Source organism: Chaetodon trifascialis, chromosome 11 (assembly GCF_039877785.1).
Source record: "Chaetodon trifascialis isolate fChaTrf1 chromosome 11, fChaTrf1.hap1, whole genome shotgun sequence".
NCBI lineage: Eukaryota > Metazoa > Chordata > Actinopteri > Chaetodontiformes > Chaetodontidae > Chaetodon > Chaetodon trifascialis.
Window position 1 is genome coordinate 12532565 of NC_092066.1, and position 14739 is coordinate 12547303.

General features: G+C 45.0%; 1 protein-coding gene across 2 annotated transcripts in view; it reads right to left on the bottom strand.

The window, feature by feature from the left end:
- The window catches only part of pbx1a (pre-B-cell leukemia homeobox 1a), a 46779-nt gene that overhangs the window by 7655 nt on the left and 24385 nt on the right, over positions 1-14739 (bottom strand). For both annotated transcript variants that reach the window (XM_070974003.1, XM_070974004.1), the window contains exons 3-6: positions 2739-2983; positions 1173-1363; positions 882-1017; positions 408-567 (exon numbers count right to left, since the gene is read on the bottom strand). In XM_070974003.1, the coding sequence (XP_070830104.1) occupies positions 408-567; positions 882-1017; positions 1173-1363; positions 2739-2983 (732 nt within the window). The remainder of the gene's footprint in view (positions 1-407; positions 568-881; positions 1018-1172; positions 1364-2738; positions 2984-14739) is intronic.

Consider the following 14739-nt stretch of genomic DNA (forward strand, 5'->3'; position numbering starts at 1 on the left):
CCTCTGAGCAGCTTAATGGCATGCACAAGGTCAACCGGACAAGAGGCAGGAAAAATTAACGTCCACGAGACCAAGAGGTCAATAACAGAGACAGAGAGAGAGAAAGACAACGAGTGGGAGAGACGGACGGCAAAAAGGCAGAGAAGAAGAAGAAAAAATGGAGCAAGAAGAGCAAGACGGCAACTCCATATTACTGGGTTAGTTAAGAAGAAGAAGGGTGTCCTGTTAGTCTAAATCAAACAGCACCAGAGACTGAATTCTTGAGTCGGGGCTCGGGTATGAGAACATTATTGTGCTCTGTCTTGTGCATCTGTCTGTGTCTCCTCTGGTATAAAAAGAATCTTCTATCCATAGAGCTTCGTTCACTTTAACCCAGTGGTCTGTGATCGGCTGGAGATTGAGCTCACCTGCTGAATTGGGAGTGGATGGGGAGTTCGCCTGGCTGCCGTGAGCAGACACGCTGGTTGCATTGACTGCGGTCCTCGCCGCATACATGTTGGCCTCTTCTTGGAACTTGCCGATGTTTTTCTTGTATCGGATTCTCTTGTTCCCAAACCAGTTTGATACCTGTCAAAGCAGCAAGGATAAGAGTTACAACGATTTTAAGATGTCACAGATCTGTGCAAACAAACCAATGAAAGTCAGACGATGAACATTAATACTCAACACCAAAGCCTGGATTATGCTTCCTGCACCAGTTAGCACACCATCTTTTAGCACCAGCCTTTGCGGGTGCTATGACATAATTGGTTTCCACATGGACTACACCTGGTTGTTATTGGTTTTTGGGATGCTAGACTGAGTATTTTTGATTGTCATGGATCAGACCGATGAGGAAATATTATTCCTATAGTGCTGACAGCTTTGCTCCTTCTGGGTACCTGTGACACTGTGATGCTGCACTTCTTGGCCAGCTCTTCTTTGGCCTCCTCGCTGGGATAGGGGTTACTGAGATGGGAGTAAAAGTACTCGTTTAGGATCTCTGTCGCCTGTTTGTTGAAGTTCCTCCTCTTTCGTCTGGACAGACAGCAGAAAGGAGACAGACAGAATTGAAATTTATAAGAAATACACGGTCAACAAATACATGAATTCTTCTCTGACACCGACAGCGCTGAAACATTAAAGGTACATTTTTCCTAGTTTCTGTCGCCCACATGGACGCACACACAGACCTGGCATCGAGAAAGCGCGAGCGCAGGATCATGACGGCCTCGCAGGTGCTCTGTTTCAGCTGCATCTGGATGGAGCTGAACTTGCGGTGGATGATGCCAACCATGCGCTCGATCTCTTTGGGCGAGATGGGTCGTGTTCGAGACTGCTCCCTCAGCAGGTTCATCACATGGGTGGTGAACTCATTGCACGCCTGGATGCACAGACAGACAGGATTCATAAAAAGAATAACCATTGCAGAGGCTCGGTAGCTTCAGACGGAACAAAAAGAATGAAATTGGATTTTGGAGAGGCCGTACTTTCTCCGGTAGGCCTTGGCCTCGTAGAGGCAGTGTGTAACGGCAGCAGCGTTAGAGGTAATAAGAGCAGTCTAAATTAAAGCAGCAGACAGTGCAATGTTTCACGGCAAAACAAATGTGGCGGTGGAGTCGTACAGTGGAGGCAGCGCGACTTGCGGTGCTCTCTGAATATTAAAAAGGCTTCTCTTCAATGGAAGAGAAAATGTGACAAGTGAAGAGAAATCTAAAATGACAGCAGGCTTTCAGTCCCGTTAACGTTCAAGAGGTTTAAACTGTCTCTCTCTCTCTTTTCACTCCATCTTTCAGTCTACCTCGTTCTCCCTCTGTCTGAATCAGTCACTGGATATGACTGCATTCAGAGTCAAGGTGTCTGCTGCTTGTCAACACCAGGGTTACGTCAGTCAAAGTGATGCACCGAGCCGCCGTTCTGCTTGCACACACACGCCAGACACTACTCACTCATACGCACGCCAAGGTGTACGTAGAGTGGTGACACAAAAATGCTCAGGTGTGTATTGACTGTGACAGTTCGCGATGACTAGCCTTCCTCGGAGAAGATGACAAACCCAGAACGCTTTGACTTTCCGAGGGAATGACAAGATGTTACAGTCTTTGGAAAAGAGCCGGTGTGTGACTGATATAATGGCTGCTTGCCTGTCGAAGATAACATCTCTGAAAGCTTGGCTTGTCATGAATTGGCCTGTGAGAGCTGATTTCAAGAGTGTTATACGTAGTTAAAAAAAATAAAAAATCCATAATTTATACCAACTTATTCCTCTTAAGGCTCAAAGACGAGGCCTTATCCAACATGCATTGGACAAAGGGCAAGAAAAAAGCCTTGGATACAATGCCAAGCAGTAATGGTGCTGAAGGATAATATGCACTCTTAAGCTATTCAAAGTCTCCAGTTCACCTCAGCGAGATGTTTTTTCACCATATAAGTACACACAGGAACTTGAGGGAGAACCTGTAAACTTAATATATATAGAATCCCTCTTAATTTTCCTGCTTTTCTTCATCTTATTTTTGTCATCCTACAACAGAAAAATCTCCTTTCGCTTGCTTCGCTTTGCAGGCACAGGTCAGAGGTCAGGGTCAGAACATGGACACATTAGCAGGGCAGATCAGATAATCCTGTAATTAGTGAATCCATGTTCAAACTGTGATATATTGGAATCCTACTGATGAACTTTTGTATTTACTGATAAAATACTTAAAGGAGAGGAACTAAGATGAATAACTGAGGTAAGCAACAATCGTCCTGCCCACCTGCTCATACTTCTCCAGCTCCGTGTGGTAAATTTGTCGGATCTGAGTCAGCTTGGCCCGGTAATCGGAGTGTTCTGCTGAGTTGTCGGCGCCGATGCCACCGGTGGCTGCGGCGGCGGCTGCGGCGGCTGCTGACCCACCGCCTTTCTCTGGCCCGGCCACGCCCTCCGCCAGCAGCATGTTGTCCAGTCGCATCAGCTGAGGATCTGGAGGCTCCTCCTCCTGGGCGCCACGGATACTGAGCACTGAGGACAGCAGAAGAAAATGACGTGAAAGCAGCGGCAGACACTCCCATTCACACGGATGTTCAAAATGACCGAAAAGCAAGAATTTAACTACGACTAAGTCTTAACTATTTCTCCCGCTCCAGCCTCCCAAGTGAACTCCCTGAAATATGGCCGTCGTTTTAATAGTTCAAGTCTGAGCCATAAAAACCTGCAGCCTCACAGTGGCTGGCAGCTAGGCAGGACCATAAAACTATAATTTTATCGATTCTGGCTATCATTTCATGTAAAAAAAAAATTAACACAGCCTTCCACCAGAGTTCATCTTTCATTGCTCTCCTTATGCTCAGACTATGTTTAGTTTCTGGCCGGTGGCTTTATTATCTTGTCAGACGCCATTTAAACAGGAAAACAAACAACACAAATTAATAAAAAAAATAAAGGTAAAAGGTTCAATGATCACTTGATTTGAGATCACTGAGATTAATCAGCAACAGCACCACACCTGGAACAGCAGGACTGCATTCACAGAGCGAAGGGTGAAGGCTGCTTTCACAGCTGACACTGAGGTCTGTCTACATGCTTGTTTGGGGGTCTGAACCTGCACACATTCACACACCTACAGCTCTCAACTGACACTCAGCTCCCATGGTGTGGAGACTCAAGTGGAAGCACAACAAAGACAGGCCTGCTGAGACAAACAACACAAAAATCCGCCTCACGTCCACATAAACAAATGCGGTCTTGCGCACGGCCAGATATTCTGAGAGCACATTCGAGAAACCTGCTGACCGTGCGAATAATGCTTTTTTAGAGCGTGAAACACACAGGTGTTTCTCCATGAATTTTCATTTAAAAATCACTTGTACTGCCCTGCCTCTTTCAGCCACCAGAAGGCTCCCTCGGTAAAGCAGCAGAGCGTCCTGCTTCCCTCAGAGGTGCTGAAAACAGGCGACCAGGTGCAGCCCTTCCTTCCATCCACTGTCTTCAAGGACAAAGACAAAGCTTGCACTGCCACACGGTTTTTCATACACACTTTAACCCACGCATCTATCAAAATGTTTCAGGAGGGCGATCTAATACTACACCCTGCATGTCTCTTCCATGATGACTGTAGACAGTGAGGGTAAATGACAGGTTGTGTGACGGAGCAGTAAAGCCATATTGTAGCCAACAGTCTCCGCTCACAGCGACGGCTCTTTTGTAATGAGGATGTAAGGTTGAGTCGCCCTGTGACCTTTGCTGGTGAGCAGGGGGGTCCAGATGGATTCCCGGGGCCGCATGGGGAGCTTGTCTACCCTAGTCCTCCTCTTTTCAACCCCCCCTCGCTCTCCTGTTTCCTTCTCTCTCTTTTTCTCCTCCAGCAATAACATCATCCATTCCCATCAGCTCCAACACGTGAGCAAGCTCAGCTCAAGAGGCAAATGTCAATGGCTATCAGACGGCTGGAAAAGGTCAGGAGTTCAGATTGGGAGCAGACGCATATGTGTGTGTGTGTGTGTGTGTGTATGTGTGTGTGTGTGTGTGTGTGTATGTGGGTGGGTGGGCGCATGTACACATGTGCTGGTGGATGGATACATGGATATTTTTCATGTGAATCACACCAGCGGGAAATTATAACACTCGCCAATTTCACTCTGACAAAATAGTGGCACATCCCAACCAGAGGGGGAATCTAATGAGCCTAAGAGTGATTTATTCATTCCCTCCAAGTCCCCGAGTGCACAACTAAAAGCATGAAATGGATTAAATAAATACAATTAATAAGGAAAATCAAACAATTCACTGTGCTGTGGCATAATCACCCTAACCACAGCCATCAGCTTTATTTATTTCTGTTCAGTAATAGCAATGAAATCGATTAGCCCTCAATGCCAGTCAGAGTGCTCGTTGTGAACTCTGCAACCATGGACTATACATTAACATAATCACCTGACAGAGGGAAGTGCCCTCTATTACAATACATCACATGCCCCCAGCACCAAAAACCTTTTATACACAGTTTGTAGTCTACTGTAGCAACAAAGGCATGGCGGCCATACTGCTGCGATTCCCTTATTCCACAGATAGTCACAGATTAGTATCTATAAAAGGAAGATGGCCATCATCTAATCTTGATCATTACCGACAGACTTAATTGAACAATGAGAGGACACAATTCCCCTCTCTGTCGCTTCCTCCCTCCCTTCCTCCCCCCCTCCCTCCCTCCTTCTTCTCTCCTCCCCTTTGTGCACGCTCTTGTATAATTCTTCCCTGAGATGTGGGGCACTAAACCCAAAAAGGCAACGCATAAAAAATGAATATGCATCATAAACAATTCTCCAGCCACTTCCTGAATAATGAATGGGATTCTAAGAATAAGCCTTTGTTTTGCTTATTGACAAAATTAATTTCTGCTGTTTTACTTCCTTAAGAGCTGGCTCATACCCATCGCCACACTGCCTGCTGTTTGCAGACAACAGGAGTGTAAATAAACATGACGATTAAGCCACCCACTCATACAGGGAGAATCAAGGTGCATGCACACACACACAATGCAAACATACACTTTGTGCATGAGCGTAAGCACTCAAATAGGCACACACACACAAGAAAAATACACAGCTATGCATATTGGCAGACTACCCTGAGCACCCAGCCTGGCGCCCTGCGAGTGCTTTTAAATGAAAACATGTTTAATTAATGATGTTGAAGTATTCTGTCACAATTAGGAAGATTTACGGTCAAACAAGGCAGCAGTGATGTCCCTGACAGCCATGATGAAAGTTCACCCTTCTTGCCTCTGACTGGCAGCTAGCAGCCAACACTGGACTGGATCCATTTCCCATCAATACAGTAATGCAATACACTCCGCAGCACTGTAGCGTATATATGTGTGTGTGTGTGTGTGTGTGTGTGTGTGTGTGTGTGCGTGCGTGCCTGCGTGTGTGTGTGTGTGTGTGTGTGTGCGTCCTTCCTTGCCTAGCTCTTGTCCACATCACATGACCCCAGAGAGGGCCAGGCAGTGGCTGTGCTCTCTATTGATTGTGTGGGCACACGTCATCTAGGGTTTCAGCAGTTAATAAATCAGGCCTGCTCCTGACACAACCGTGTGTGTGTGTGTGTGTGTGTGTGTGTGTGTGTGTGTGTGTGTGTGTGTGTGTGTGTGTGTGTGTGTGTGTGTGGGCCTGTCACAGACCAGTCAGCAGAAGTGAAAGCGACAGCCACATGATAATGTAACATCACCACCATTCATCCCTGCCACACAGCATTCTGAGACAAAACAACAACAACCTAGGAACCTGAAAAAAGCAGCGTGATTTACAGCCGACATGACAAGTATCACTAATACAAACCCTCCCCTCCCCGCTCCTTGAAGGAGTTCAGCATCCTGCTCTCATCTGCATTTGATACAAGCCCAATAAAGCAGTCTTCATAAGACGCAGCACTGTTACATATTTTCATACTGACCCGCACACCAGAGGTAAACTACAGTGCGGAGCAATGCAATTATGATAACTGGGAACACTAAATGAATATTATGTTACATTACATCCAATTTACTGTACATGTGGTCATTTCTACTACGCTGAATCTTGGCTTTGATAAAGAAAGGACAATCACTGTGGAATTACTAATCATACCTCACAATATAGCCTATGCCATGAAAACAATTGCTGTATTTTAAATATTGTGTTATTTAAATGGCCTTAAAGCTGGAGCGCGGGACTTTTCCATATAAATGTTACATTCAATACAACAAGTTCACACAATGCTGATTAAGCTTATCACCGCCACATAAATCTCTCTGTATTTTGCAGTAGACCAGAGTCTTTAGATCTGGTGTCTGTGGCGGCGTTCCCGCACCGGAGCACCGGTGTGATGTAACATCAACCAGCAATGACTGTAGACTGTAGCGACGGAGCAGGCAGAGCAACTAATAGTATGGTGGAGCCTGAGGTGCCATAAGCACCTCGACAGTGTTTGTATAATTACTCTGCCAAACGGGGGAAGACAAAAGTCCCACACTGGAAGTTTAAAATGTCCTAAACTTTGTTTGAACTTAATCTGGGACACTTTCTCAGGCCCAAAATGTTCTTTCCAGCACCAGATAACGGGATGCTGTGCACCAGTGAGCGCACCACCAACTTAGCACTGCACTCCTACGACACTGTCCGACACTTATCTTTAATTATTCTCCTTCATGGGCACCTACATTACCCATAATGCAATGTGACTGCCCATAGTTTGGTCAAGAGATTTGGGTGCGTTATGTTAGTAGCGGCTAATGTAGCTTTGAGCAGCTAGCCTCAAGCAGAGATAGGAGTGTGCTTCAGAGGTCTGGTCAGGTCACACCTTTCTAACTACAAACCTTCACATGTTTTCAACCCAACCAGCAGAATAAAACTTGGCTTTTTCTGCAAATTTCAATTTCATATTGTCAAGGGTTAAGGTCTGGTGTAGGCATAAAAAACACTTGATTACAGTTAGAAAAAGATATTTTGGCTCTTAATACCCAGTTTCAAACAGCAGTCTGTCCTCTCGCCTTGCTGCCACGCCGCCACCATCCCATCCTCCTCCTGATGGCTCAGCTCCTGAAGGCCCACATGTCATGCTATGTATCTGACATGTTGCCTCTGAAGCCACAAAAGGTTTTACACAACTATATTCACATGTGCAGCAGTCCTCTTCAAGAATGTTGTCCAAACACAAGCAGCCACACAAAAGCTTTACCTCAACAAAAAGGCGTCAAAATTAAGATTGAACAATTTCTCACTTTGAGAGCGCACACACGGTGAGACGAAGACTGGTGTGACCTTCAGGTCCATCAGAATTAAAACACATTGCACAATTCTCCTCCTGCACACCATGTTTCAGTAACCAAGCATTTTTAACTTCAGGTTTAAACCAAAAACTGCCTGTTCAAAGAAAATCAATCAGTCATTTGGTAGAAAAAATGTCAGAAAATGGTGGAAAATGTCCATCACCTTTACCCGAAGGTCTTTAAATTGTTTGTTTTGTCCAAGAGAAGTAGCAAAATAGAAGCTCGAACTTGGTAATGTCAATTAATTAACTAACCATTTCAGCCTTACAGTAGAGCATGAATCATACGATGACAGTTCTCCATATTAAGTGCTAAGGAAAAACTTAAGTTGGTACCAGAAAAATGTGAATGTTCAAAACCCAGCACTACCAATGAAGCAATCACCATAAAATGCTGCATTGTGCCATATTTCTCTTCCTGCCACACACAGTAGAGGTAAACCACAGTGCTAAGCAATGTTATTGTCATTACTGCGAACACTTAATGAATATTAGGTTCCATTACATCCAATTTAATGTATATGTGGTCATTTCTACTGAACTGGATGTGGGCTGTAATAAAGAAACACACAATCATTCTGAAATCACTAATTGTAGTTTAAGTCTGCGCCACAATTGAAAACAATTCCTAAATATCGTGTTGCTTAAATAGTCTTGTGTTCTGTTAGCTGAAAGCTAGATTTGTGGTCTTTCCATGAACTCATGGGAAACTTTCTCAGGCCCAAAATGTTCTCTCCATCACCAGATAATGGGAAGCTGTACAGCCTCCAGTACACAAGGGCATAGTCATAAAGTACCTCTAAAACAGCTTTGTGTTTTATCAGCTATCTCGAGTATCATGTGCAGAGAGGGGGCAGAGCCGGGGTGTTGTATCTGACACTGGATGGGGGGATGGGGGATACCAAGGACAAGGAAAAACACCAAAGAAATACTGGAGGGACAGGCACAGACAAGGAGATGTGGACGGTTCGGGCAAGGAGGGAAGAGAGTGATGGAGGGAAAATGAAAGGCGAAAAATAGAAATGGAATAGGAAAGCGAGGTGTCAATTAAAAAAATGAACCCCAGTGCATTTGGGAGGTGACAGCTGGTGGGAGACGAGCTGACAGGCGTCACATTAGGCGGATTTGGTGGCCGCTCCCCTCATCCCCTCCTTTTTTTTTCTCCCTCCTCTCCCTCTGTCTCTCTTGCTCTCTGGCTTTCTCCACTGGCGATCGGTACTTTCTCATGCGGCAGCGGCGGCGGCAGCAAGCGAGGCAAGAACTCAGCTTGGTGTTTTTCAGAACAAGTTCCCCCTGCAGCTACTCCTAATAACGGTAATTATCGTCATCATCTGAGGCTTAAGCAGGCCAGTTTGAGGCCTGAGGGGCTGTCCTGATAATGAGGCAGCCAGCGCCAGAGGAGAAGACCATTCAGAACACCGCCCTGCCACCAACACAGAGCACTCCCATTTAAAAGCCTTCATTAAAATAATTCATTATTCAAAATAGGCAATACATTAGCCCCCTGGCTGTCAGTCTTTCTTAAGGTGTCTTAAAATATATATCTTCTTGATTGAATCAAACTCATGCTCAGCCCGTGCAGTTTTAACAGCTCCAGGCTGCACTGGAAACTCGAGTGGCTGAGGAGCTGAGGAGAAGTCACGAGCTTGTGGAGCAGCGGGCTGCACAGTCGGCCTGCTCGCAGAGAGACAAAGACATCTCTATGGAGAGAGGACGGTGCAACCGGAAACACGAAGTACACAGATGACAGGTCACACTAACCTTTGGATATGTCAAGTCTTTTTGTAAGTGTTTTTTGCCTTTATTTCACAGAAGACGGGTGACAGAAAATGAGCGGAGGAAGAGGTGGGATGACACGCAATGAAGCTCCCCACGATTCAAACCTGGGACGGTTCAACTCCAGATTGTCCTCCCAAGAAGAATGCATCGTGTGTGTCAACGAGTGCGCCAAAAGGGATGTTTACATTCAAACGGCAAAGCCCTCGCATGGCAGCAGAAATTATGACGAGAGCAAAGGAGGACTGCTGTTTGTTTCCTGTTTCCAGCCACAAGCTTTTTCTAAGCACGACCACGACCATACCCTAACCTTATCCACATGTTTATTATTGCCACCATGACAACAACTACCCCACTAACCTTAGCAGACCTCTGGGTTTTAGTAACCATCAATCTAACCAAGTTGTCACAAACGCTTTTATGTGTTGTCCTAGAGGGCATGGACAAACAGGACCTGCGCAGCTACATGGTGATTGTCTTAGAGGGCTAGTACGCTACATGCTATGCTACATACAAATAAACTGGCCTTGCCTTCTACAGCACTGCTTTTCCTTTGGTCAAAAAGCTCTGGAAACTCCCTCCACACCTTTCTGACATCAGAATTGGAGGCCTGCATCCAACAATCCTTTCCGAAACGACAATTTGGCAGTCACACACACAGACTTCATGCAGCCATTGGCCGGGTGTGTGTATGTGAACTTAAGCCCTCCTTTACACTACTATTTCTGTCCCTTATCGTGTGTATGAAGGTCATCTTTTCACTCCATCTTTAAGTGTGGCCCTTCAGAGCAGCTGTAGACACTGTTGTCTTCCACCATGACAAGGCAAAACCTCACATGAACTTCTACAGCCACCAAATCTTTCAATATCTTGAGGAACATAAACATGTTTTTCGGTCACCACAACTGGTGTACTGTTTCAAAAAATATGGTATAAATTTAAGAAAGCTATGATTTGGATCGGGTGATATTTGACGAAAGAATAAGTGAAGAAGGTGCAGAATCTGAACAAACATTTCATGGAAATTTTCAGCTCTTGGCAGCTTTCTGAACCAGATTCAACAGTTTGATACCTGGTTCAAAGCTGACGAGGTTTGTATAAGTTGTATTTTGTTTATAGGCTATAAACACACTTAACACTGTCAGAAACATCTGCAGACAATCTTACACAATTTCTTCAATGAATCAAATTTGCCATCTACTCTTCACCAAATAAATGCCAGCCTCTAATCAAATGACAGCCAGCGTAGGGATACTGTCCCGGGCAACAGTTGGTGAGGAGGTGACGTGTGAAGCACTCAGAGCCAGGAGGAGATGGTCCATGACAGTTAGCCTCCTGCCCGAACTGTTGCCCTACAAGTGCTCCCTACGCTCCAGGACAAGTCATGAAACAAGAGGTCCGGTAACACAATCCTCCTCAAGTCCCCGTGGTGTGTGTGTTCCTGTGCATGGCACATTTCATAAGGCTCCGCTCTTTGACTGGTGATGAGTTTATGCGAAGGTAATTAACAGTAATTAATCCTTAATTACAGCAATTAGCAGAGTCGCAGTAAATTAAGCCACATCTGGAGGCATCGAGCAGGGCTAGACAAGTAGGGGTGGGCTTTTTGACAAGGGGGAGACGGCGTGACAGGGAATGTTTAGGTCTACCTGGGATGTCCGGGTTGATGCTCCTGCTCCTGGCTGTCTTCGGGGACCAGTGATACACTGTGTGATCTCAGAGGTGGGCGATGGGGCAGGGTCTGATGAACACGGAGGGCTGAGAGAGGAGGTTCATTTCTGAACAAAATTGCTTCATCTCAGGGAGAAAGGCTCCCTTAAGCTACCATGCAAGGACACCCACCATATGGCCGCTCATAGACAATAGCGCTGCCGGTTCTGCTTCGCTGTGCTCGGCTTCACTCGACAACATGTGAACACGCATTTTACACAACATCGCTAGATCGCAAACCCAGCTCGCAGTTTGCCTCTGTGGAAGAACCAAATTACACCCACCCTGCAGGGGATGAAATTCAGAGGACAGAAACACTCAAGATGCTGCTGGTTCATTCAGAGTCACATGGTTCAGCCTGTACTCTACTATTAAAAAAGATTCTGAGTGGTTACTTAGATTATCCCATGATACATTGCGTCTCCACCGGGAGCAATATCTTCCATGATGACAACGCTCCTCTCCATAAAGCACAAGTGGTCACTGAGTGCTTTGAATGGCATGATAATAATGTTAGCCATATGCCAATGCCTCATCTGTAAATAGATATGATCCTATTGTCTTTTCTATATATAGATATGATCCAAACTGAGCATCTACCTATAAGTAGATGTAAGTAAATATCCTTCCACCTGAACAATATGAATTGACAGGTAATGTCAGCTGTGATAAATGTTAATCTTGCGTTCTTCTCAGCTGCTCGGGAGTTGGTTGGTTGAGCAGTGATATTCCTGTACCACGATGCTTTTGGCTTTGCCCCGCTTATTTTAAAGAGTAATCTCTGGTGAGACAACTGGCACACTCTTTAGCTTCCCTCATGGCTGTCATACTGCAGAAGCCCTGCAGCCTTCCACAAGTTCAGATCACACTCCCATAAAACTACAAAGGGCACTTTTGTTGTCCCATGACAAACCATGGAAAGGCTAAAAATACCAGAACCCCGTCAGTGTGGTGGGTCTTGCAGAATGACATTCCAGGACTGAAAGTTCATCTGAAAATGTTTACTGCTTTGTAAACAATCTCACAATATTTTCTCTTTAATCAAGTTGCTGTAAAAGTCCCATATAAATACATATTAAATTTACTCATAATAAATGACAAAGTATCAAATCCTCATGTTTGAGCTGCTGCAACCAGCAACTGTTTCCTGAAAAATGATTAATGGTTTATTAAAATAGTTGCAGGTTAATTTGCTTTTGATCACCTTATAGATTAATTGGCTAATCACTTCAGCTCTACTTTCAGACTGTCAGAAAATAGAACCGCCGCATGCTCATATGTTATAGAAGCTGCAGTTTACATCCATGTCTGTCAGACTTTGAAGGAGTTTAATAAGTGTAATTTTAAGGTGAAATGGAAGTTTTCAATATATTGACATGTATGAGAATAAATTCCAGTGAGTGTCTTCAAACTGATTTTACAGAGGAGGACAGAGGACTGATGTGAGCTTCATCACATGGTGCAATGACAATCACCTGAAGCTCAATAGCAGCAGAACCAGAGTTATGGTCAATAACATGTTTTTTTGAGGTCCGGGTGACCTTGATGTTTGACCTTTGACCACCAAAGTCTAATCACTTCATCTTCGAATCCAAGTGAACATTTACGCTAAATTTGAAGAATGGGACGTGCACAAAAACCCGACAACATGATGCATCAGGCCACAGCTGTCTCCTCGGGGAGGCATGAAAATATGGCCACCACTTCCTGTTGCTCTTCTCCAACAATCAAAGATATTCTGGTTGTAATGACACTAGCTAGAGAAAAGCCACAAATCCTCACATTTCAGAAGCTGGAAACGAGTGTTTTTACTTCATCATTAAGTTAAACGATGAATCAATTAACCAACTGTGTTTGCACACAGTGGAAATATTCCAGGTTTGTATACACTTCATCAAAACACGAGTCAGAAGTGGCCCCAAAGTTGCGTCGTAGAATCTGGCAGGTGGACCGATGCCATCTAAATGCTTGATAGGCTTTGAGGGCCCATTAATATTGTAACACTTGAGAGATTTGCTCCGGCAGGAAATAAAGTCTCTCCCTGCATTTATCAGGGAGCTTCCCATCAAGGCACACTAAGTCAAATCGGCTTTGTTTCACTGCGTGTGCAGTGTGTTCGGACGCTGTCACAACTACGGAAATCCCTGCGAGGTTTACTGTTTTTCCGAAGCCTGGTGCTCAAAAGACTACTGATGCTTAGTCTGCCCCTAGCTGTCAGGAGAGAAAAACAGTGTGAGGGATCACTGTCCATTAGCGAGCCCAGCTCCAATTCACACACTGCTACAGAGATATGTCTCGGTCAAATATCTTTGTTAACATCTGCTTTTCAAACTACACCGTGTACCAGACAGATGACGGTTTGTTATGGATTCAAAAAAGAAAAACAAATCTGTGCCAGAAATCTTACATAAACAAAACAGAGCCCATCTTTATGCACGATGCCTCACACAGCACTACGGAGCCGGTCCTAACGCACAAATGATGCAAATAACAGTTTAATATAGTTTGCTATGAGAAGCTGCAGCATCATGACGGCATGAGTTCATGGCGATGCTGTACGAATGCATGTGTGTGTGTTGGAGGGAGTCAACTTAGGACAAAGGTTTAGAGCTGTAGCAATGAATATGACAATGCATTGCCTGTAGGCAGAATATAGAGCGACACAGAGAAACACAGAGGCAAAGAGAGAGAGAGTGTTTACAGCAGAGGTAGTGGTCCAGGCAGTCTAAGTGGCCTGGCTGGCAGGCCTACCACACCACTAGTGGATAAAGCCTAGTCATTAATCACAGGCCTGTGGAATCGTCTCACTGTAGCAGAATACTGGGTCAGTTGGAGCTCCTGCTGTCAATCAGCGCTGAAATGTGTGTCTGTGTGTCTGACTGGAGTGGGACTGTAAGCGGGGGAGTGTGTGTTTTGATGAGGATGTGTCATTCTTGCCTCTAGCTAAAAAAAGCATATAGTACTGAGGACTTAATGCATTAATGCAAACACCAGTGTGCGAGTGCTAGACGTCGTTTACATGAAAAGCATATCGAGTCATCCATTGGGAATGAAAGCAGCGTTTTCTGCCCTAAAAGCAGAAGCTTGATCTTAAAAAATAAAGACAACGCTGCTCTCTGTAATGCAGAATGCTACTATGCTATGCAGACAGCCCTGTGGCATCAGCAGCACACGCCAGAAACGCTAATAACCCGCTCAAATAAGAGAAACGTGTATGAGGAGGGACTACTGAGCGAGCGCATGTTCAACCAATCAATCAAGCGACCCTTTTTTTTTTATGCTTCTGTCACAGGTTAACACACTCAGCACTGTTCACTAACACATCAGTCAGCAGCTGTAGTTCTATAGATTCCACTTCACAAAAGCACAAGCTGACCCACTCAGGTCAGAAATCGACAGAGGTTTAAGCCGGGTCACGGCGACTTTTAAAAACACAAAAACCGAAGCTGCTGAAACAGCCCAAACTAAACCCCGGAACACGTATACGC